Source organism: Meriones unguiculatus, chromosome 4, assembly GCF_030254825.1.
Source record: "Meriones unguiculatus strain TT.TT164.6M chromosome 4, Bangor_MerUng_6.1, whole genome shotgun sequence".
In the NCBI taxonomy this organism is placed as follows: Eukaryota; Metazoa; Chordata; class Mammalia; order Rodentia; family Muridae; genus Meriones; species Meriones unguiculatus.
The window spans coordinates 95741229-95763795 of NC_083352.1; the positions used below are offsets into that span (position 1 = coordinate 95741229).

The 22567-nt window shown below is 54.8% G+C and overlaps 1 protein-coding gene across 7 annotated transcripts in view; it reads right to left on the reverse strand.

Annotated features, from left to right (window-relative positions):
• The window catches only part of Msi1 (musashi RNA binding protein 1), an 88421-nt gene that overhangs the window by 13703 nt on the left and 52151 nt on the right, over nt 1–22567 (reverse strand). For 2 of the 7 annotated variants that reach the window (XM_021631756.2, XM_021631755.2), the window contains exons 1-9: nt 11921–12644; nt 11710–11750; nt 11043–11124; nt 10858–10942; nt 7911–7952; nt 6337–6429; nt 3190–3238; nt 1513–1595; nt 711–828 (exon numbers count right to left, since the gene is read on the reverse strand). In XM_021631756.2, the coding sequence (XP_021487431.1) occupies nt 711–828; nt 1513–1595; nt 3190–3238; nt 6337–6429; nt 7911–7952; nt 10858–10942; nt 11043–11124; nt 11710–11750; nt 11921–11979 (652 nt within the window). In that variant the 5' untranslated portion in view covers nt 11980–12644. Of the gene's footprint in view, nt 1–710; nt 829–1512; nt 1596–3189; nt 3239–6336; nt 6430–7910; nt 7953–8851; nt 9535–9625; nt 10670–10857; nt 10943–11042; nt 11125–11709; nt 11751–11920; nt 12648–22567 lie in introns of those variants that run through there. The other 5 variants (XM_021631757.2, XM_021631754.2, XM_060382558.1 and 2 more) reach the window with 5 other exon arrangements.

A 22567-nucleotide genomic window follows, 5' to 3' on the forward strand; every position in this document is an offset into this window, starting at 1 on the left:
GGTGCTTTTCAAAGTGCAGCTGACTACTATGAGTTTCCAGGCTCACAGCCCCTTCTATCACCTACTCCAGGGAGCCTCCCATGACCTCCAGTCACTGTATGGAGACACTCCTATCTCTCGCTCCTCCCACTCCTCAAAGAAACACCGTAAAAATGAGCCGGCTGAGTAAGAGGAGGCAGACCTCTTCCTGCCTTTGGGCCTGTAGAAAGCTGCTCTCTGGGACTGGCATGCCTTTCCCTTCCTCCCCCTGATGAAACCACTCAACCTGCAGGCTCCGTAACCCTTACGCAGTTTCTGTATCTCCCTGGTCTTGGTCCAGTACCCCAAGACCACACCCTCTTGGTACCCTATACTTCATCCTAACTTTGTCTTCTCACTTTTTTTCCCTGACAGACCACAGAAGTCTGGAAAATAATTGCTGGGGTTCCTGGCAGAGCAAACAGCGGCGCAGGCACTGTATCCATCAATACGGGATGGATACAGCTATCCCCATGGTTAAGAGGGGGCCTGATAATACGGCGTGACTGGGCTATATCAGAATGACCACAAGAGGGCAGTGCTCCACACCAAACTGTCCGCCCTGAGCAGGCTTGTCAGTTCTGAAACACAGCTTTGCCTTTAGTGGAGGGCACAGAGAAGCCACACCCACACACCCCCAGGAGCCCAGCAGTTCTGCAGAAAGAAGCCACAGGTGAAGGCCTGGTACGTACCTAGCATGCCAATGCCCAGCATGAAGGCGTCCATTCCGTAGGGCATGACTCTAGACCTGCCCCGGGCAGACCCCGTCGGGGACATCACCTCCTTTGGCTGAGCTTTCTTGCATTCCACCTGCAATGAAACCTGGTGATCAGCAATTCCTGTCCTATGGCAGGACTCTTGATCATCATTTTAATTACCCTTCATGGAGCGCTCGCTATGTGTAAAGGGCTTTACACACACTTACACGCACTGGTCGGTTCACTGAATGTCCGCACAAAACCAGTGGTGAACATGTACTGACTCCTATTTAAAGTTATTATTATTATTATTACTATTATTTTGAGACAGGGTCTTATTGTGCAGCTCTGGCTAGCTTCCAACTTGCCATACAGACCAGGCTGGCTTTGAACTTGTGCCAATCCTCTTGCCCAGAAGCTGCGATCACAGGTGTGTGCTATCATATGGAGCTGGGATTTCCTTTTTTTTTTTTTTTCTTCAAGACAGGGTTTCTCTGTGTAGCCTTGGCTGTCCTGTAGTAACTCACTTGGTAGACCAGGCTGGCTTCGAACTCACAGAGATCCTTCACTTACAGGCATGTGCCACCACAGCCCAGCATGGGCTTCTCACATAAAAGCAGAAACGGAGGCGCTCTGAGAGAGACCACCCCAGGCACTCACTTCCTGTTTGCAGGAGACCGGCCTCTGGGAACACCCCACCCCCACCTCCCCACAGAATCCTAGGGCTTCCCAGACTGCCTCATCCTGGAGTCCCAGCCTCTCTCTGAACCCCAGCCTCCACCCAGTCCCGGCTCACCATTTTGTTGTTGATTTCATGGAAGTGGATTTCACAGACTTTCTCTACGATGTCCTCACTCTCGAACGTGACAAACCCGAACCCTAGAGGTTGAGCAAGGGGCAAGGGCAGGGTCAGAACTGGGGCTCGTGGTCATCACCCAGCCTCCACACCACACATACACCACAGCTCATCTCTTGCGGGCAAGTGTCTGAGAGTTAATGAAGGGCTCTGCCCGTAGCCTAAGAGCAGCCCAACTACTGGCTGACTCAAGGTTTCAGGTCCCAAATTACAGGTGAGCGAGCAAGGCTCAGAGACATGAGCTAGCTTCTCCAACGTCACACAGCAAGTTCGAAAGTGGTAGCTCTGTGGCTGGAGGGACAGCTCAGTAGTTAGGAGCACTTGGTGATCTTCCAGAGGACCGGAGTTCGGTTCCCCCACATTACCATCGGGAAGCTCACAACTGCCTGGAACTCCCAAATGCCGGGATTAGGGACTGTGTTGCCACTGCCTGGCAAATCTTTTTTTTTTGGTAGCAGAGCCACCATGAAAATAGCCATCCTTTGGAATCAGAGGACTAAGCTGAGGGTTCTAGGCGCCCGCCCTGACCTCCAAGTCTATGTCTATATGTGCTCATGCTCCTTGCACAAGATGGCACGTTTGTGGGGAGTCCGTGCAGCCCTTTCCACGAACTTCAGACCCTCTCTGGAGTACTTCTCAAGCCCGACACAGCGAAAGTGCTCCATAAACCCTATCACGCTCTGTGGTTTGGAGAATAGTGGCAAGAGGAACATCTGTACCTGCTCAGCACAGATGTCACTCAAGCTTGGGGGCTTTTTCTTTCCTTTGGCTGTGCTGCAGCCAGAACGGGGGTCTGGTATCTCTTAGCTCAGTGATCCTCCACCGAGCTATGTTCTCAGCTCTTTAGACATAGTTTTTTTCTGGAGGGTGGTGGTGTCTTTCAAACTGAGGTTGTTTGAACCCAAAAAAGCAAAATCCACACAAATAGGATGGCCTTACCCCTAAACATGCCTCTTATTTCCCTCAACCCCGTCTCACTCAGGGGCGCTCTACAGGTGTGCTTGCTCTGGGATACCAGGCACACTCAGAGACACCCCTCCCCACAACCGTTACACACAGCCCACACTCCTCAGCCCAAAGATAAAAGCCCTGAAGCCACTGGAAAAACTGCCCCAGCTGCCTTCTTCAAGGAGACCCCCAGGGGCCAGGCAGGGGGCTTCTCAGAAGGCAAGACCCTTGGGAGAAAACAACCAGGCAGGACACATATGCAACACAGAGGTCCAGATGCGACCAGGTTCAGGGCCAAGGGGGCTATGGGGCCTGGGTTTAGCTTGGCAGTGGGGGCAGTGGCGGAGCAGACCGCCTGAGGCTCTGGAGTCAGCCTCACCCTGGGGCAGCCTGGTTTCTAAGGACAAGGTAGGCCTTGGCGGGAGCAGACGCTGGCCAGGGAGGGGTGCGGGGCACCGTCGGGGTGTCCTAAGCTCCTCTTCAATTGGCAAGGTTTCTCGTGCAGGAAAGGGAGGACAAAAGCCCTCTGTGAGGCCAGGCCCTGGAGAGGACGCAGATCCTCAGGGATAGGATGTCAGGAGGCAACATGAAAGAGCAGCTGTGACCTGCAGCCCCCGTGGCTGACCACAGGCCCGGGCCGGCCTGGGGCGGGGGAGGGGCCGCACTCACCTCTGTGCCTGTTGGTGGTCTTGTCGAACATCAGCATGGCATCGTCCACCTGAAACACAGCCTGCTGTGTTAGACCCACAGACACTGGGGGCTCCCCAAACCTACATCCCTCCGTTAAATGCGCTCTCTCCGGGGGTGGGGGGTCATCCCAGACTGCCCAGTGCGCGTGGGGTTCTCAACAGGTCGCCCTGGGTTTATTAAACTCCAAATGTATGCCTGACACTCTGCCTTTCTCGTCCCAGCATTCCCTGCTCAGAGAGGTGAAGCTGCCGCACGGCAAGGCCACACAGCAAGTTCTGCACCAAGCCAGGGAGGAAAAGGCACAGAGTAGATGCCAGAGAAAGGAATATGGGGGAGCAGGCGTGAGGTAGGAAAACGAAAGCCTCTTCCCTTTTTGGAAAAGACCAGCAGCCAGACTCCCTTCTGCTACAGATCTGTTCTCTAATTGAGGTTTCCTTTGGCTAGAGGCTGTAATTAAAGCAAGTAGAGTTCACTGCCTGGGCCGCCTGCCTCGGACCGGGCTGGGGGAGGGGAGGAGGTGAGGGAGGGGGAGGGTCTACATTAGCTACACTCCCCTGAACCCCAGCCCTGGCTCCCTGCTACTCCCTCCAGGCATCCTCCTGGGCTCAGGGGGACAACTAAAGGCAGCCTTGCCTCCTTCCCTCCACCAGTGTGGCCTGCCTCCTTCTCAGGCTACCTCTGACGCCCTAGTCTGCGCACCCCACGCCAACCACTGACTTCAAATGGCCGAGGGCACTCCTCAGACCAGGAGCCACAGCCTACCCCCACCGTACTCCAGGCCCTGCATCTGTCATGCCTCATTAAAACAGGAAGTGCAGACCCAGAGCTTAGGGTGTTCTCCTTAGGGAACCCGGAAGCTCTCCTTAGGTCTCAATCCAGACCTCTGTTTTCTTTTTTTCCCTGAGGGAGCCAAGCCCACACTCGACCAGGAGGCAGTGGGGTTCCTGGAGAATCTCAGAGGGAAATGAGAGCTTCCTGCCACAGAATGCCACCTCCACTCCCGAGCCAACGGCCACGTGCACGTCTCTAACCCCAAATCGGCAGTCTAGCGCATCTCAAGCACTGGAAAACGGAAACCCAGGATCTGATCAAAGCATGGTGTGAGCTGGCATCTTGGATGCTGTGTTTGCTGGCTGGGTGTCCTTGGGTAATGGCTTTAGGTTTCTAGGACTTGGCTACCTCGGTGTGTAAAACAGGTCGAATGGTGAGTATTTCCTACAGGGGTTAAGTGTAAGGAGTACACAGACAACTCAGCTTCCAGTGCTGGGGTTCAGGGCGCACTCAATACAGCTGTTATTATCTTTATTATGGAGGGCCTTGCCCACGAGACTCCAAGGTCCCACTGGGACAGCTGCATCAGTTATAATCGCCATCACAATTCTACTGAGCATCTTGACTTGTGCTCAATTAATTATTTTTTGAATGGATGAGTGAATGAACAGAAAAACCAGCCACACCTTCCTCCTTAATCCTGCAGCTTGGAGTTTCTTGCCTGACCCACAAACTGATTCAGGTCAAATCCAGTCCTTCCGGTTCTCTTCCACCCAACAGTCCAAAGCCAACATCCCTGGTCCCCAACATCCTTGAAGCTGGGCTTGGCTGGACAGACCCCCATCACGGTGGTGGGGTTGAGGACAGGGTAGGCCACCCTCCCACCAAGGAAAGGGGCTGGGGGTCCAGGGTACCCCAACGGTGATGTCCCCTCTTGGGGCCGGCTGAGGAGAGGGAGGCTCCCAGCCCAGTGTCCTTAATAGGCTTTGGTCTCCATGGGAACCAGGGGGCAGGGGGGCTCTGGAGGGGGGAGGGGAGGCGACCGAGGCCTGCTGACCAGTGGGAGCCGCCAAGTTCGGCGGCAGCTAAGCCTGAGTGGCAGCCATGGCGGCTGACCATTGTTCCCCCCCTTGGTGGCGGCCCCTCGATCCGGGAGGGGGGTCCCCCCAGCCGCGGGGCCCTTGGCATTCCCGGCTGTCCCCCTCGCTCCCTGGCAGCCTATTCTCCAGCTCCCCCTGGCCTCCCCGGGCCGGTTTCACATGCCAACGCCGATTTAGGCCCGAACAAAAGACGCGGCTGCTGACGGCTTCTCCTGGGGCCCGGTTGCCATGGCAACGCCGGCCCCGGGGGCAGGCGGCCTCCAATCACAGCTGCTGGATCAGATTAGTGCGGGCTCTAACGCTCCGTGCTCAGACACAAAGACACCCCGCCGGAGCCGAGCCCGGCCTGCAGCTTCCCAGGAGCGCCCTTCCCTCTGGGGCCCAGGCTCTGCCTGCCCTGCGTCTTGGACCCAGATCCCCAAGGAGGCGCCTGAGCCAAGGCCTCTGGCCCCAACACGTCAGCATCCTCTGGCCTGCGGACCCCCCACCCAGCCACAGCTCACTGCCTAGCTCTACCAAGCCTGGTCCAGCTTGGCCTGCTGGGGAATTCATATGCCATGATGGAGAAAGCGAAGGCCTGTGGCCTATCTCACCTGAAACACTCAGGCAGGCATCCTTCCCTCAGCCCTGCACTTCGGGCAGACCCCTTAGCCGTTTCCCTGCAGAACCTTTAGGTTTACGCTGCTCGCTTTTCCAGGGATACCTTTTTGGTTTAAGACTACCCTCTTAAACCTTGACACACCCAAGAGCCTGAGAGCCAGAGAAGCCTCCGGGATGTTTTCTTCAGTTCTGACACCTAAGGGGTCAGCAGCCACCCCCAGCTCCCCACCTGTGTAAGCAGCGTACCCACATGCAGTCAGGATCCTTATTTATTGCCACCTTATCATCGTGCCCAGGAAGGGGTGGGGGAAAGAAGGTGCAGCTGCCTGTGCTCCTGGACAGGTGCACACTCCCAGGAGGCCCGGGGGGTGGGGGGAGTAGACTGAACTGGCTACAGGAGTACCTCCTCCCTTGGGAGAGTGAAGAGAAGCAGGAGAACAGTACAGAGGAAGGGTAATGAGACTCCGCTGGCTGCTTCCTCTCCGTGGGGAGGCCCAGAGTCTGGGGCCCAAACTGTGACTTGGTCTCACCTCACCTGTGGGAGGGCCAGGCCCCCCTCCGCCATTTGTGGGAACTGGGAAGACCCAACTGCCACGCCCCAACCTGCTCCTTCCTTAGCCTCAGCCACGGCAATGCACCCACGGCGAAGACCTACCTTTCCAAACTGTTCAAAATACTGCTTCACATCCTCCACCGTGGTGTTCACCGACAGGCCGCCCACGAAGATCTTCTTGGTTCTCGTGACCATCTGTTAGGGGAAGGAATGAGAGAGTGGGCATCTGAGTCCTGCGGCCTACCGCCACCAGCAGGGGAGTGCGGTGAGGAGACCCCCACCCCACACCGGGATGGCAGCTGACAAGCTCTCTGTGGCCGTGGCCCCAGCTTCTCCAAGACCCCCTTCCCAGGTCCCCCCAGGACTCCTGCCTCTAAGCCTGCCACGGCCAGCTGTGTACCCCACACCCTGGCTGGCTTGGGTGTGTGTCCTTCCCTGGGGGGGGGGGTCTGTGGTATGGAAACAGCCTTCCCTAAGGAAGAGTGGCCCAGACCCACTGCCTAGCATGAAGACTGCACCAGGGCCTCCTGGGAGACACCAAAGCTACCGCAGGGTGTCACCAAACTTAACAGCAACATTTTCCTCATCAGCCTTCCTCCCAAGCCAACCTCTGGCAGCCCTGTGGCCCCAGCCCTGTTTCAGGGAGAACACATGGTCCTAATTACTCCAGGAGCGCATGGCTAATCCGAGGCAATTCCCAGCCCCATCCTAACACTAAGGTACCTTCTGTCACCAAACTGCTTAATGGAATTAACCCAGTTCCGACCATGTGTTCCCTGGTGGGGCTTCCTTCCAATACCTGCTCCATAATTGCTTTCAGACCCTCTCCGGACCCTCTCCAGGGATGGCCACCTCTTGTCTTCTAAAACTTGTTCCTTTCTCTCTGCCCCGGCAGAGGCTGGCAGTCTTAGCTCAGAATCTCAGAGCACCTTAGTTTCCACCAAGGGGGAAACCGAGGCCTTCAGAAGGATCATCCAGGCTTGGGATGACCTCAACAAACTTGGGGGGGGGCATGGCCAGACTCCTCGTTCTGTAACTTGGCCTTTTCTCCCGTCCCCGAAAGTCAGTGTCTTAAAAACTAAGATCTGGCCAGTTGCTATGATGTCTGGAGTCGAATCTGAGGTCCTTGCCCCACATCACCAATTCTAAGTGCTCCTTCACTCAGAAGTCTCTCAGAGAACCACAGATGTTCAAGTTAAAACACAACAGGCGACAGGCTTCCCTTCCGAAAGCGCAACACACCCCAAACCAGGGAAGGAGGGTGACGCGGAGTCAGAGGCAAGCTCCCTCATCCACGTCTAGGACAAGCCCACCCTGCGTTTGCCCCTCCAGGGCTCAGCATTCAGAGGCTGGGATCTACGGGGCCAGAATGACACTCAGGGTCCAGACTGTATTAGCTTCAAGTATAGGACAACAAAGCGACTTCCTCTAACACAGCCAGGCTATCTGCTGTCCCCCCGACCCCCCAGCACATGGCTGCAAAGATGCGAAGTGCCTTCATTCTGTGCAACACAGATATCCCCTCTCCTTACCCCTGCCCACTCCAGAAACCCTCCACACAGAGGCTCAGGAGCATCTGCCACAGAAGAGAACACTGGAAAAACCGCTACCCAAAGTTACCCAGGATACAGGCGCTCTCCCAGCAAGCCCTCCCTGCTTGCCCATCCATAGCCTACCTTAGGCTGTGCTCTCCGAGGAAAGGCCACCTTGGGGTCAATCTGCAGGAGAAGGGGCATATAAGGGGACTTGGATTATCACATATAGCCTGGAATGGCCACACAACCTCCAGCCTCTGTCCCAGGACACAGGAGTAAGAGAAACCACAATAGCTTTGAAAACACAAGTGACTACCCAAGCCACTGGGTTCAAATCCCACACACACTGCTCTCTAGCTGGGAGACCCTGGGCAACTTATTCAACTTCTCAGAGCCTCAAGGTCAAGTTCACCTGCTAAATGGACAACTAATACCTACCCCAAAGGCTCATCGGCAGATTACTTCAGATAACACTCATGGAGCATGTGACGTGGTGTCTAGCTCACAGCAAAAACCCAAAACCTTCTGAGCCAAGTCTTATTTTCACCAAGTATCAGATACACCAAAGGCCTGGGCAAACAGACTCCACGTCAGCACCATTACCTACTGACTAGGCGATGAAGGTAATTCTGGCTTTGCAAGCAGAGGTAGTCTTTGCCTGAAAAGGACTAGAAGGTCAGAGTTCAGACCCACCAGAAACAGAAGCAGTACTATTTCCCACCACCTCTAACCTCTGACAGCCCGCCTAGAGGCTGCAAGCAAACAGCTCCTGATAGTACAGCCAGGCTGCGGGTGTGGTGGGGCGTAGTCTGTAGTGGTGTGACAGGGCATGGGGCTTGGACTTAGAGATGCTGGGCTGCAAGCCAAGCCTGTGATCTTAGTAGCCTCACCTGCCTCTCTAAGCCTCAGTTCCCTCATCTGCAAAGTGGGGACACTCACACCCACTCCTGCTGAGGGCAGCTTCGGGGGGGGGGGATCAGGTGAGATAAAGGGTGAAAGCGGCCTTTGTGAACGCCCCTTCACTGCACAAACAAAGGTGCCATTAGCAGGCTACCTTTGCCCTTGACGAAATCAGGACGCACCTGGGTACCATTCCCGGGCGCTCCAGCCATGCTGACAGACAGTAAGAAACTGAACACGGCACCCTGTGACCAAGACAACACCTAGGAGGCTTGGTCATGCCAATTGCTTGCCGCTCAAACAGATGGACATCATTTAGAAGTTACCAGCCAATCACAGACAAGTTCTCTCTTTTCCCCAAAGTTCCTTCTGTTCAAAACTCGGCCTCGTTCTAGACAACCGGCCACGGCTTCTCCCTGCCTGCATGGCATGAACCAGGAAGCAGCCTTTTGCCAGCTCCCCTACTGGAATCTGCCCAGAGACGAATCTCTGAAACCCACACTAGGGCAATGCTCCTCCTCTAGCAAAAGCTCTGTGATCTCTAGGGAGAATCAAAACCACCCACTGCCCATCTCAGGTTTGGATCTCATACCTCTATGGACAGTCTCATCCTATTTCTCCAGATGGAGTCTTCCAGCCACCTACCGACACACCTCAAACAATCCCCTCACAGACCCCGACGGTGAGACAGTACCCGAGCCACACTCCCCCAGACCCACCTGCACCAAAACCCCAACACACACACACACACACACACACGCACACGCACACGCACACGCACACGCCACCTCCACTCTGACTCACAGCTGGTAACATAAATAAAACCCAACAAGTAAACAAAAGGTGAAAGTCAGAACCCAAAATAAACTCCTTCCCGCCCCCTTCCCCAGCCCAGAGATGCTAAACACAGACAAAGCCCTTGCGGTTGGCAGTCTCCTGATCCTAAGGATGCCCACCTCACCATCCTTTCTCCCCTCCTTCCCTCCCTTATTCATCTCGGACTCCTCCAGCCCCCAGCCCCAGCCCCAGCACTCAGCTTCCTGAGAGCAGCAGAAGCCATCGGTGCATTCTGAGGACAGGGGATGGTAGGAGAGCAGGCAGCTCGATGGCAGATAATCGCCAAAAACAATAGGCCACTGTCTCTCCTTTTTCAGCCTGGGTCACTCCGGCTGAGCCAAGAAGATCCTTTCAGAGCAGGCAAAGTCGAGGCCTGGCCTCATTCGCTCATTACTGTGAGCAGGAGTGGGAGCCACTGGCAGAGATAACAGACGCTGGGGACAGACGGTAATTTAACAAATTCTCCGGCACAACCAGCCATTGTTGCAGGTAAACAGGAGCCAGTAACTGGCCCAAGCAGGGAGGCCCAGGACTGGGGAAGAATGGGGGAGTGTAGAGAGAGGTCACACTGTCCCAGCCCCCCTGGCAGACAGACACCCCCTCCATCAAGTCAGCCATCCTCTGGTTTTCTCCTTTTCCTTCTAGAACCCCTGAGCTGGCCTCCGCCAGCGCCCCCTGCAGGGTCCAAGACACTGGGGAACAGTGGGAAAAAAGCAAAATGTTCCAGGAGTTTGAATGCCAAACAAGCAGGGTCTCCTAAGATCTGGTCTTCGGAGGACTTTTTTTCCTTTTCCATGCAAGCTAGCTCCCTGTTCATAAATGCCCTGTAAGGGCAAAGCAGGTGCGTGTCTTGTACAAAAGCAAGGAGCTCGCTGACCAAAGTCCGGGAAGGAGAAACGGAGGGGGACCCTGGGATGCTTTGCCATTGGTCTGGAGTGGAAAAGGGGGTGTCACAGAGTCAGAGCGTAGTTAGATTTCAGAGATGCCACCGTGGGTCACTGCAGCCCTGACTCACTCAGTCTGGGGTAGGAGAGGGACCCAGCTCCACCCAAAGCCTGAAGTATCAGATTAGTACTCCGAGAGGGTACTAATTGCTGCTTCCCTCACCAATACTTGGTGTGTGTGTGTGTGTGTGTGTGTGTGTGTGGCATCTTGGCCCTTCCTCCCTCTGCCCCCAACTCTACTGACAAAGTTTCAGAGCATGACAGCTCCTAGTACTATGAAAACTCCCCCTCTCTCCTCAAGAACTCCATCCAACTGTCCCCACCAGAGAGTCCTGATTCCCTCCTCTCCGGGAGCCTCCCTTTCCCAAAGGACCCCGCCCCACACCCAAACCCCGAGGGCCACTCACTGTTTTGGAGTCGAGCTCGTGCCGCGATTGAGCCAGCACCTTATCCACCCCCGCCTGGTCCATGAAAGTGACGAAGCCGAAACCCCTGCGCCGCGTAGTGAGGGAGAGGCAGATGGTTACAAGGGCAGCGAGCGGCCACGGCTGAGGGGGCAAGCCGGGCGGCGGGAGGGGGTTCGCAGGCTCACCTGGATCTTTTGGTCAGGGGGTCCCGCATCACCAGACACTCCTTCACCTCCCCGAACTGGCCGAAGTATTCACGCAGCCCTTCTGGAACCACCACACACCCGCCTTCGGACCAGCCCAGGCCCGGAGCCCTTCCCCCTCCTCCCCCGTCCTCTGCCCCCGGTGACCCCGGCGCGGCCCTGCCGTCCCCCGCGCCCAGCCGCCCGCGCGCGCGCTCCTCCGCCGGGGCCCCCACCCCCGCACCCTCCGGGGGTTCCCGGGGAGCGCTCCCGGCGCCCACCGGGGCCTCGGGAAGGCGAGGGCCGGGCCCGGCGGGAGGGGGGGACCGCTCCGGCCGGGTTCCCGCCGCTCCGGGCGCAGCCTCACAAAAGTTTGAGCCGCAGGTGCGAGCGGAGTTGGAGCCGCCGCCGGCGGGTCCCGGGGGCCCAGCCCGCCCCCCTCCCGGTGCCCCCGGAACCCCTCCTCAACTGCTCCCCGACCCACGCCGGGCTGGGCGCGCTCGCCGAGCGTGCCGCGCTCTCGGGGTCCCCGGGGCGGGGCGCGGAAGAGGGCGCGAGGGCGCCCGGGGTCAGCAGGGCGCAGGGCCGGCCGGGGGCGTCCGGGGCCGGGGCGCCGCGGGGGCGCAGGGCGGCGGTGCGGGGCCGGCGGGCGCTCCCCGGGCGGGCTCACCCTGCGTGGTCTGCCAGCTGAGTCCTCCGATGAACATCTTGCTGCGGGAGGAGCAGAGACACAAAGGGCCCGCGTGAGCGCCGGGCGCCAGGGAGCAGGGGGCGCGGGCCCGGGCCCCGGGGAGGCCCCGGCCCGACCCGGATCGGCCATGTTGGCGGGGCCGGGGTGGACGCGGGCCGGGCGGGCCGGGCCGGGCCGGGCCGGACCGTACCAGGGGTCGTGCGGCGAGTCCGGGGAGGCGAGGCCGGGCTGGGGCGCGTCGGTCTCCATCGGGAGCCGCGGGCGGCGCGGGCAGCGGAGCGGCGGCGGCGGCGGCGCTCGGCGCGGGGCAGATGAGGAGCGCGGCGAAGGGGGCCGGACGGACAGGCCATGCTGCCCCCTCCCCCGACCCCGCTCGGGCGGGCGGGCGGGGACGGCCGAGGGGAGGGCCCGCCGGGGGCCGACCTGCCGGCTCCTCCCCCCGCCGCCCCGCGCGCATAAAGCCCGGCGCGCGCCCGGGCGCCCGCGGAGGCGGCGGTGCCGGGAGCCCCCCTCCCGCGGGGCTCCTGGCCGTCCGGGGGGCGAGCGAGGGCCCCCCCTGATTTCCCGGTCGCGGGCTCGGGCCCGGGGCGCGGCCGCACCCCTCACCCACGGCGGAGCGGGGGCGGGCCTCGGGAACGCCTTCCCGGGAGGAAGCGGTTTCCCGGTGCGTTCAAGGTAGCTCGGCTTCGGATCGGGAACCCTCCCCGGTCTTCCCTCCCAGGTCCCCGCTATTCAGAATTGAGAAGACGCCCCCGGTCTTCCCGGGCCGGCTTGGAGCTAGCCCAGTGCCCCCCCCAAAAAAACCCCACACCTTCCAACTGGTAAGACTCTCTCCTTCTCCCAGTCCGAGCCAGAAGATGCCCTTGGAGCCCCCAGTTTCCCTGAACCTAATTTCGACCCCCCTGACGACGGTCTCCAGATCACTCCTCGCTTCCCACGTCCAATGTGGGGAGCCCTCGAAGTGCCAGGCGGGGACCGTCTGTCAGCACACTGGCAGAATCTTGCCCAGCCTTCCTTGCCCTTCCTCGGCCCTTGCTGTCCGCATGAAGTGTGCCTTAGACTCCCCGAAGTCCCTTGTCCCCACACCCGGGACACAAGGGTGTGGGGTCTGTGGAGAGAACGCCCTGCCTGCAGCCAGGGTTCTCACGGTGTCGCCTCCCCGCCCTTCTCCGAGAAGCGCCTCCTGCCTGCCTCACCCTTTCAGCCCCTTTCGGACTGTCTGGAGTCGGGGAACCTGGTTCCAGACGCCAGCCGGCGGGAGAGACGTCGGGGTCTCCGAGGTTCCAGGGCGGGATGCTGGTGACGACGCTGTGCACCTTGCCCTCCCGGTGACCCCCTCTCTTACAGAGTCCTCCCTCCTTCCAGCCTGATTTGGGAGAACCTGGGCTACCTTCCCACCGGGTTAGGAGTTTAGTTAACTCCTGTCTTCTCGCCTCTAACTCGTGGGTCTTTAGGATCTCCTCCAATCTCTTCACTCACCCTTAGAACTCCTTTACTGCATCCTGGGAAGACCAAGAAAGCCCCTTACAGACGATGGGAGGTAGGGTCCACCCTCCTTGCTCTAGCCTAAGGAATCCCTTCACTTCCCTGGTTGAAACCATCTTGGAAATGATCAAAACAGGAGTCTCTGCGGGGAGGGGGCGGTCCACCTGCGCCGCTAACCCGGTTCTCTACAAGCCCCTCCCCACCTTACCTCTCGACCCTTCCTTCTCTCTGCCTGACATCCATCCAGTGTACCCCAACAGCACCTGTATACCTGTCTCGCGCTTGATGCACCCTTGTATTTTTTAATGCATGCCCCAGCCCCGGCATCCCAACCTGGAGATGCTATCCGGGTCCTCTTAGCACACTCCCCTCCCCCATCCATCACACGGGGAAAGAGAGAGAGCCAGCCTCCTTTGAAGGTTTCCTTAGGAACCTCGTGGGAGCTCTCAGCAGGTATATCCTGCCACTGGGTACAAACAGATTTGCTTTTTCCTATTTGTCGCCTCCTACTCTCCCACAGTTTCTCGGCACCCCTTGGACTGGGAGGTGGGATGGGGAGCATCCTATACAGGACACCTCTTACCATCTCAACCTAAGCTGGACCTTCAGGTGCACCCTGGGAGAGACATAGATGAGGGTCAGCAGGTTAACCACTTTCTGCATCCAATGTCAGTGACCTGATTCGTTCTAGATCTGAACCCCTGCTTCCTTGTCTATAAAATGTCCTGAGACATGCCGGGAAGGGCACATCTGTGAGTGCCTATGCCTGTGAACGCTGGCTGACGTGCTCAGGCTTTCGGCAGGTGGTTCTGAGGCTGTGAAATAGTAAGCGTCACGTGCTCAGAGCCAGCCAGGACTGTGTAAGTAGTAGCTTGAGACGGCATCTTTTATTGGCATCCTCATTCAGGACCCTGGAGCAGAAAGCCTGTATTTCCGCCTGTCAATAACTAGCTTGTAGCACAGCGGCACTGAGTGGACTCGAGGCCCCTCCTACTGCAGGTTCGTGCTGGTTCAGTTCACTTTGCTCACACAAGGAGCAAAAAATCCTTCTCAGGGTGGTCCTCCCAGTAAAACGCAGGATCCTCATAGTTAGTTGAAGATCTGGGGAGTATTAAGGGAGAAGAAAACCACCCTTAGATCACTGGGGCCCAGACTCTCTACTTGGGAGATTAGAAGACGTGACCCCAGCTCCTCCCCAGTACTACACACACGAGACACCTTCCCGACCCTCCCCCAGGTACAGCCAGCATTATGAGGCTGATTGGTGCCAGCCAGGATCAGGTGGATCAATAGGAGTGCCGTGAGGTGCTGTGCAACAGCGATGGGGGGGCTGGGAGGAAGAGGGGAGAGAAGCATGTAGATGTATTCATTTAGGCAGCCCAGCCTGCCCTAGAACTCAGGATCCCCCCGCCTCAGCCTCCGAAGTGCTGGGCTTACAGGCATGAAACAGCACAGCACGTTTGCTGTCCAGCTTGGATTCTCCTATATTTTATTTAGTGGGTGAGTGCACACACCGTGGTTCACAGAAGGGAGTCGGAGGGCAGCTGTCAAAAGTTGGTTCTTCCTGCCACTGTTTGGGTCCTGAGGACCAAACTCAGAAAGTCAGGCTTGGCTGCAAGAGCCTTTACCATCTTCTTGGCCCCTTTTATTTCATTTTAAATCAGGAAAGCACTCACAGGGAAGGGGGTGAGTTGGGGGAGAAAGTACATGAATCTACTGTGTTATCTGGAACTTTTTGTTTTGTTTTGTTGAGACATGGTCTCTCCGTGTAGCCCTGGCTGTCCTCAAACTCACCCTGTAGATCAGACCAGCCTCAAACTCAGAGATCCATCTGCCTCTGCCTCCTGAGCTGCTCCTGAGTTGGGATTAAAGGTGTGAGTCACCATCACACAGCTTTTTTTTTTTTTAGGCAAGGGCTTCCTTGTAGTCCAGGCTGACCTACATAACAAGGATGACCTTGAATTTCTGATCCTTCTCCAACCTACTTCCCAAGTACTCGGATCATCCCCAGGGCTTCATATATGCCAGGAAAATCCGTCTATCGAGTACCATCCCCACGCCATTGTTTGAGACAGAGTCTCAGTCTATAGCCCAGGTTGGTCTGTGTAGGCCAGGCTAGCCTCAGACTCAAGGCAATCCTCCTGCCTCACCTTTCAAGGGCTGATGTTACAGGCTCGTACCACCTTGCTGGGCAGCAGAAGTCTGACATCAGCATTTTTTTTAAAGCAAGCCTCTCTCAGATAATGTTGGTAGCAGAGGTCTCCCGAGGCAGGTTTCGGGGAAACTAACAGGGGGCTGGAGAAATGGCTCGGTGGTTAAGAGCACTGGCTGCTCTTCCAGAGGACCCGGGTTCAATACCTCAGCACCCACATGGCAGCTCACAACTGTGACAGTTCCAGGGGTCCCACACACGCAGGCAAAACACCAATGTACATGAAATAAAAATAAATGTTCAAAATAAATAACTAAAACAAACTAATGAGCTTTTGAGAGCAGCCACCAGGCTGAAGGTTAAGCTAGCATACGTTTGCCTTTAGTTTGTAATAGGACTTAGTTTAAAATGTTTTGATTTTTTTATTGTGCCTTGTGAGGGCGTGCAGGCACACTGTGCCATGCACGAGGTCGAAGGGCAGCTTTTGAGAGTGGGTGCTCTCTCCGCTGTCGGCACCCCCACACTTGGCATCTTCATGGGGCTCTTGGCTGGAGCTCGGCTCCTCACCTGGCCCAGCTTTTGTTCTGTGTTAAGATTCACTGTGAGCTGGTGAGGTGTCTCAGAGGGCGAAGGCTCTTGCTGCCAAGGCCAGCGGCCCACAGTGGGACAGAGCTGACTCCCAAAAGTTGTCCTCTGGCTTCTGCGCACGTGTGCTCACACAGGGGTAGGCGCACGCACACTTGGCCAATGAAGGTGTCGGCCGAAAGCAGGTCACTGTGTTTTCGCTCCGAAAGGCAACGCCGCAGCAAAGACCCGGAAAGTCCAGCCCTGTGTTCTTCATACACAGCGAAATCTTGGCGTTAACCTGATTCCTCATTTACAGCCTTGCCACCTGTCTCTGCCTTGCTTGCTTCCTTTCTCTTCCCTGTGTGTGTGTGGGAAGTGTGTAGTCTGTATGCCGTGTGTGTGAGGCCAGGCAACACTTCAGGTGTTGTCCGCAGGAACAGTCACCCTGTGAGACAGGCTCCCGGTGGCCTGGAGCTCGCTAACTAGCGCCCCCAGATCTTGCATCTCGATGTGGTTTTGGCGGCAAGCGCTTTACTGACAGAGCCATCTTCCCTGACCCCGTCTTTCATTCTCCTGCCCTGTTCTGTTCTAAGATGGGGGCTCATGAGGCACAGGCTGGCCTTGAACTCCTGCTCATCCCGCTTCTGCCTCCCAAGTGCTGCTATCACGGGTGAGTGCTGCCATTCCTGCCCATAGAGCCGGTCCGTTTTACAGCCTTCTTGGTTCACAGCAACAGTGATCAGAAGGTACAGAGACTGGCCTGGATGCCTGGCCCCTACACAGGCCTGGCGCCACCCTTCTCAACATGGCCACCGCTTCATTTGTAGCAACAGGCAAACGCATACAGATACAGTATCGGGGGAACTCCATAAGGCCTTAGAGCTTGCTGTTGGTGTACATTCTAGGGGTGTAGGAAGGACATGCTGTGCGTCCACCATCGTAGTTTTGCTGCTGTGATCCTCCAAGTTCTGCCGCGTTCCCCTCTCCGCTGGTGTAGACACCATTGATCTTTTTGCTACTTCTATGGAACTTTCTCCGCTGGGAAGCATAGTGTGTGCATGCTCTGCAGAGTGCCATTCTTGGAGATTGCCCTTCAGGTCCCTCCATATCTTTTCATGGCTTCATACTCATTCATTATCATTTACTTAGTTAGTTAGTTTTAGACAGGGTCTCACAGCTCTGGCTGACAGGGAATCTCCTGTAGATCAGGCTGGCCTTGAATTCCTAGAGATCTCTGCACCTTTGCCCCCTGAGTGCTGAGGTTAAAGGTATTTGGCACCATATGCAGTCCATTCCTTTTCAGTGCTGAATAATATTCCATTTTGGGAGTGTACCTGTTTATTCATTGGGTCCTTTCAAGTTTAGGTAATTTATAAACAAAGCTGCTGAGACAGCCATGTGTAATTTTTTTTGGGGGGGTGGACATAGGCTTTTAATCATCTACTTTTTATTTTGACAAATTTCTTGACTCCACCAGGAATCAATAAGCTGGGATAATGAGAGCAGCTGCCTGGGAGTCAAAGGACCCACAGATTGGTCCTGGGGTCTCTGCTGCCCTGGAAGGGTCTAGAGCTTCACCTTCTGAGCTCTGTCTTCTCAGAGTTGCTTCCGCTGTGAGATCGTGAACTTGGAAGCACCCTGAAACTCTGAGGTGTGTGGAAAGATAAGGGAGCTCTCTCTGCATTCCCTGGGCCAGTTAATTTGGTCCTTTTCAGAGTCAGTTACTGTCGAGTGAGCAGTGCACAGCTCTCAGTATTCCTAGAGTGTACAGACAGCCCTCTGGGTTTAACCCCCACCTCAGAGGGGGGAAAAAGGAAAGAGGAAGAAGGGGGAAAGGGACTGTGTACAGGGAAAGGGATTGTGTGTAGTATTAGCCTACCGAGAGAGACATACAGATTAATAGAGAGCTGACAGTTTAGAAATAAGCCCTTGTGTGCTGGAGAGAGGGCTCATCCATTAAGAGCACATATTGCTTTTCCAGAGGACTTGAGTTCGATTCCCAGCACCCACATCTGGCAGCTGTAACCACCTGTAACTCTAGCTCCAGGGGAGCCGACTTCTCCGGTCTCTGAGGCCATCTCCGCTCACACGTGCATACCTACATAGACACACATACACATGATTAAGAATAAAATAAATATCTTTAGAAGGGAAATGAACCCTTGCGTTTATAGTCCATTGACATGTGACAAGGGTATCAAGATACGGATCTTGATATACTCATCTATAATGGTGCTGGAGAACTGGATATCCGTGTGCCAAACTGTACCCCACCCCACCCCACCTACCAAAGTTGATCCCAAATAGACCAAAAACCCAAAGGTAGGAGCTAAACTATAGGCAGAAAAGTAAATCAATTAGACATCATCAAAATTTAGAATTACGTGCTCGTGCACCAGGGCAGGCGTGCGCAAACGTGTAGGAAAGTGCATGCCTTCGAGCACACGCAAGGGCATCATAATTTTAATTTGACCTTTTTCTTCTTCTTCTTTTTTTTTTTTTTTTTCTGAGACAGGGTTTCTCTGTGTAGCCCTGGCTGTCCTGGAACTTGCTCTGTGGAAGAGGCTTGTCTCAAACTCAAAGATTCAGCTGCCTCTGCTTCCCAAGTGCTGGGATTAAAGGCTCACGCATGTGTGGGGGGTGGGTGGAAGGGAGCTGAGGAGGCAGCTCAGTGGGTGGCGTGTGTGCTGTGCAGGCCTGGAGGACCTGAGTTTAGATCACCAGCTCCCCGGTGAAACCTGGGTGTGGCAGCTTACTTCCGTAACCCCCAAATGTGGGGGAGGGTTGGAGAGAGTGGCATCATGAGGGCTCCTCTCCAATTTCAGCGGGAGACCTCACCTTGACAAAAGAGGTGAAGAGCAGGCAAGACGTGGCCAGCACCCACCTGTAATCCCAGCATTCAGGAGGCAGAGGCAGGCAGATCGCTGTGAGCTTGAGGCCAGCCTGGTCTACACACTGAACTCCCGCATAGCCAGGGCTACATAGAAAAGCCTCTGTCTCAGATAGATAGATAGATAGATAGATGAGGTGAAGATCAATAGAGGAAAACATCCTGACGTCAACTCCTGGCCTTCATATGCACCCACACATCCATGTGTATATATGAATACATACCACACACACAAAATAATTATGTGATAGAGGATTCGCGTCTAGAATGCATGTGTAACTCAGGCAACTCATTAACAAAAAAGTAAACCGCTCAATTAAAAATAGGCAGGTCCAGTCAGGTGAGGTGGCACACATCTGTAATCCCAGCACTCGGAGAGGCAGAGGCAGGAGGATTTCTGTGAGTTCCAGGTCCGTCTGGTCTACAAAGTGAGTTCAGGACAGCTGAGACTACACAGAGAAACCCTGTCTCGAAAAACAAAAAAAGGCAGGTCCTTTTGTAGGATGGCCTCTGTGTACCCCCGGGGTGCTTGCCGTTTCTACCATCGTCTGCTGTCTGCCCTGACATGCCTGGCAATGCACAGGAGCAATGAGGAGAGGGCCCGCTGTCACCAAACTCGAGTGCCGTCTCTAGGCACTTCTGTTTCATCTGGGCTTTGGGGACTATGCGGACAGCAGTCCTGCAGGCTGAGGACTCAGCATTAAAAAAACAAAGAAACCCTGGTCAGCAAGGTGGGGTCAGCAGGTGAAGGTGCTTGCTGCCAAGTCTTATGGCCAAAGTTCAGTCCCCAGGACCTAATGGTGCAAAGAGAACTGACTCCTGCAAGTCATCCTTCCTCTCCTTCCCCCTCCCCACCAAAAAATATATATATAAAACTCTGGCTAGCCTGAAATTCACCAGGCTAGACCAGGCTGGCCTTGAACTCAGAGATGTACCTGCCTCTGCCCCTGAGTGCTGGGATATGTGACACCATACCCATTCAACGTTTGGTTTTGCTTCGAGACAGGGGTCTCACTGGGTAGCCTTAGCTGGCCTAGAACTCACAGACATCCTCCTGCCTCTACATCCTGAGTACTGTTCTGTTTGTTTGGTTTTCAGTCTTTGTTTTTGAGACCTGGTCTCATGTGGCTCAGGCTGTTTAAAATGTATTATGTTTCCTCTGTGTGTGTGTGTGTTGTGTAAGAGAACAACTTTCAAAAATTACTTCTTTCTTTTCTACCTTGTGGGTCCAGGGATCAGTCACAGTTTATCTTGGGCCTTGGTGAGAGGCATGCTTATCCACTGAGCTGGACCACTGTCCTTAGACCACCCCCTTTCATTCACTATGTACCCGAAGATGACCTTGAGATGCTCCTCTTCCTTATGCCAGGGTGCCGGGATTCCGGGGATGTGCCGCCACACCTGGCTTCAGCTTCCTTTCTGGAACAATGAAAATGTTCTAAAATTGATTATAGTGATGTTTCAAAATTCTATGAATCTATTTTAAGAACTGAAGTAGGTGGAGTGGATGGTATGCGAATTATATTGCAGTAAAGATGTTGCCAAAAAAAAATATATAATTTCACCTAGTACAACCCTTTCCCTAATCCCGTGCCTATCCACGAGAATGTACAGCCCCCTACCATGACGTGGTTTTCCCTTCGTTATTATTATCTAAACATTATTAAACATGTCTCATCTGCCAGGCACAGTACTGAGAACTTCCCAGGATTTTCCAATTTTTGTCCTGCCAATTCCATTTTGTTTTAACGGAACAAGAAAACAAGTGGCACAAAAAGTCATGTAATAAATGATAAAATAACATCTCAATGCAATGATGTAGTGAGCAATCACCATGTACCCTGTGCTGAACGCCGGACACCTGTACATTCACCCAGCGCGTTCAGCTAATCCGGGGAAGGACTCTATCTGTACGGTATCCATCTGCAGTCTCAGTGCTCTGGAGGCAGAGGCAGGGGGATCGTTAATTTGAGGCCAGAAGAGGCTATGCATAGTGAGACCTTGTGTCAGACAACAACAAACAAACAAGCTTCAGACTGTCAGCAAGTGGGGGAGGCGAGGAAGTCATTGATGTTTATGATGTCATCATTTCCATGGTTCCCACCTCCTCAAAGTATACACAATACACCTGTTCGTTATAGACGGTTCTGGACTATCTATTGTGCTAGAATGAGAGCTACCAAGAGAGGGGCCTCAGTGCTAAGTCTCTTTGCACTCTTTTAAGAGGGGCCTCTTCCTGCTTTGGCCCCATGTATTATACTGGGTACTTAATACAATATAGTTCATTAAAAGTCAGCCCAGAGGCCAGGCGTGGCGATGCTTGCCTGTAATCCCAACACTCTGGAGGTGGAGGCAGGACCACAAGTTCAAGGTCAGAAGCTGGGGGTGTGGCCCAGCTGGTAGAGTACTTGCCTTCTGTTGCAGAAACATATAAAGGCACGATCGCACACGTCTGCCATCTCCGCCCTCAGGAGGTGGAGAAAGGAGGATCAGGCATTCAAGGTCACCTCCGCACGGGGTGGCGAGTGAGACAGCTATTCCCACACTCACAAACAGAAGCACAGATTTATGCACGTTCACCCGTCGCTTGACAACAGCGATGCGTTCTGAGAAGTGAGCTGTCCGAAGGAAGACCCGAGCCAGCGGTTCTCAACCTCCCTGCCACCGCGACCCTTAATGCATAAGAGTCGAAGCGACCCCAGCCATAAAGTTAGTTTCCTTGCTACTTCCTAACTGTAACTTTGCTGCTGTTGTGAATCTCGAATATCTGCCGTGCAGGCTATCTCCAGGAGTCTCGAATATCTGCCGTGCAGGCTATCTCCAGGAGATCGAGGCCCACAGGTTGAGAACTGCTCGTGGAGGCATAGTCGATGACTTGATGTGACGGTCAAGAACCAAGTACATGAGGGTCCTGACTGTGTAACACAGCCAACGATTTCACAGTAAACTTTAAAAAAACACTCAGTATCCCTATGTGTGCATCCCTTTGAGGCAGGGTTTCTTTGTGTAGTTGTGGCTATCCTGGAACCTGCTGGGTAGATCCACCTGCTCCGCCCTCTCCGTCCCCGTCCCCGAGTGCTGGGACCGTGCAGGTAGGATATGCAGTGAAGGGGAGGTAGAGAAAATACCAGAGATAGAGGGTTCAAGGAAGGCTGGATGGAAGACAGGAAGGTTAAGCAAAACTAAGGATGTTTGAAAAAGATATATGGAGTTTGTAAGCTAATTTAAATGCATATACACATGTATATTTACAAAGAAGTTTGAACAGAAGTTCCCTGCATGAGTGGATAATGCTGCTCTCCTAAGACATGAGTTATTAAACAAAAATTCCAGTGTCAGTCCTGGATCTCTTTTTACCAGCTGTCAACCAGGGAAACACACACACACACACAGAGCTCAGGGAACATGTTAGAAGTGGGAGCAGGAAGAGTGCAGGAGCCAGCGGATAGGAGGGTGTACCGTGGAACTGTCTTTGGACATAGCATGGCCACTGCACTTAGGAATCCACAGCCGCTGACATTACCTGCATTAGATGGAGCGGACAGACAGGATTCCAGCACGGGTGGGAGAGGCTACTTGCTGTAGCCATTGATAAGCTGCCCACGATCCATTAGATAACTCTATATCAATGTATAACTAAATTAGATTAATTAGCAGGGGGGCTGCCAAGGGTTCATGGGTGTGAAGATCCTGAGTTCAGTGTTCAATACCAAGAAATGAGTAAATAAATAAACAAAGCAAAG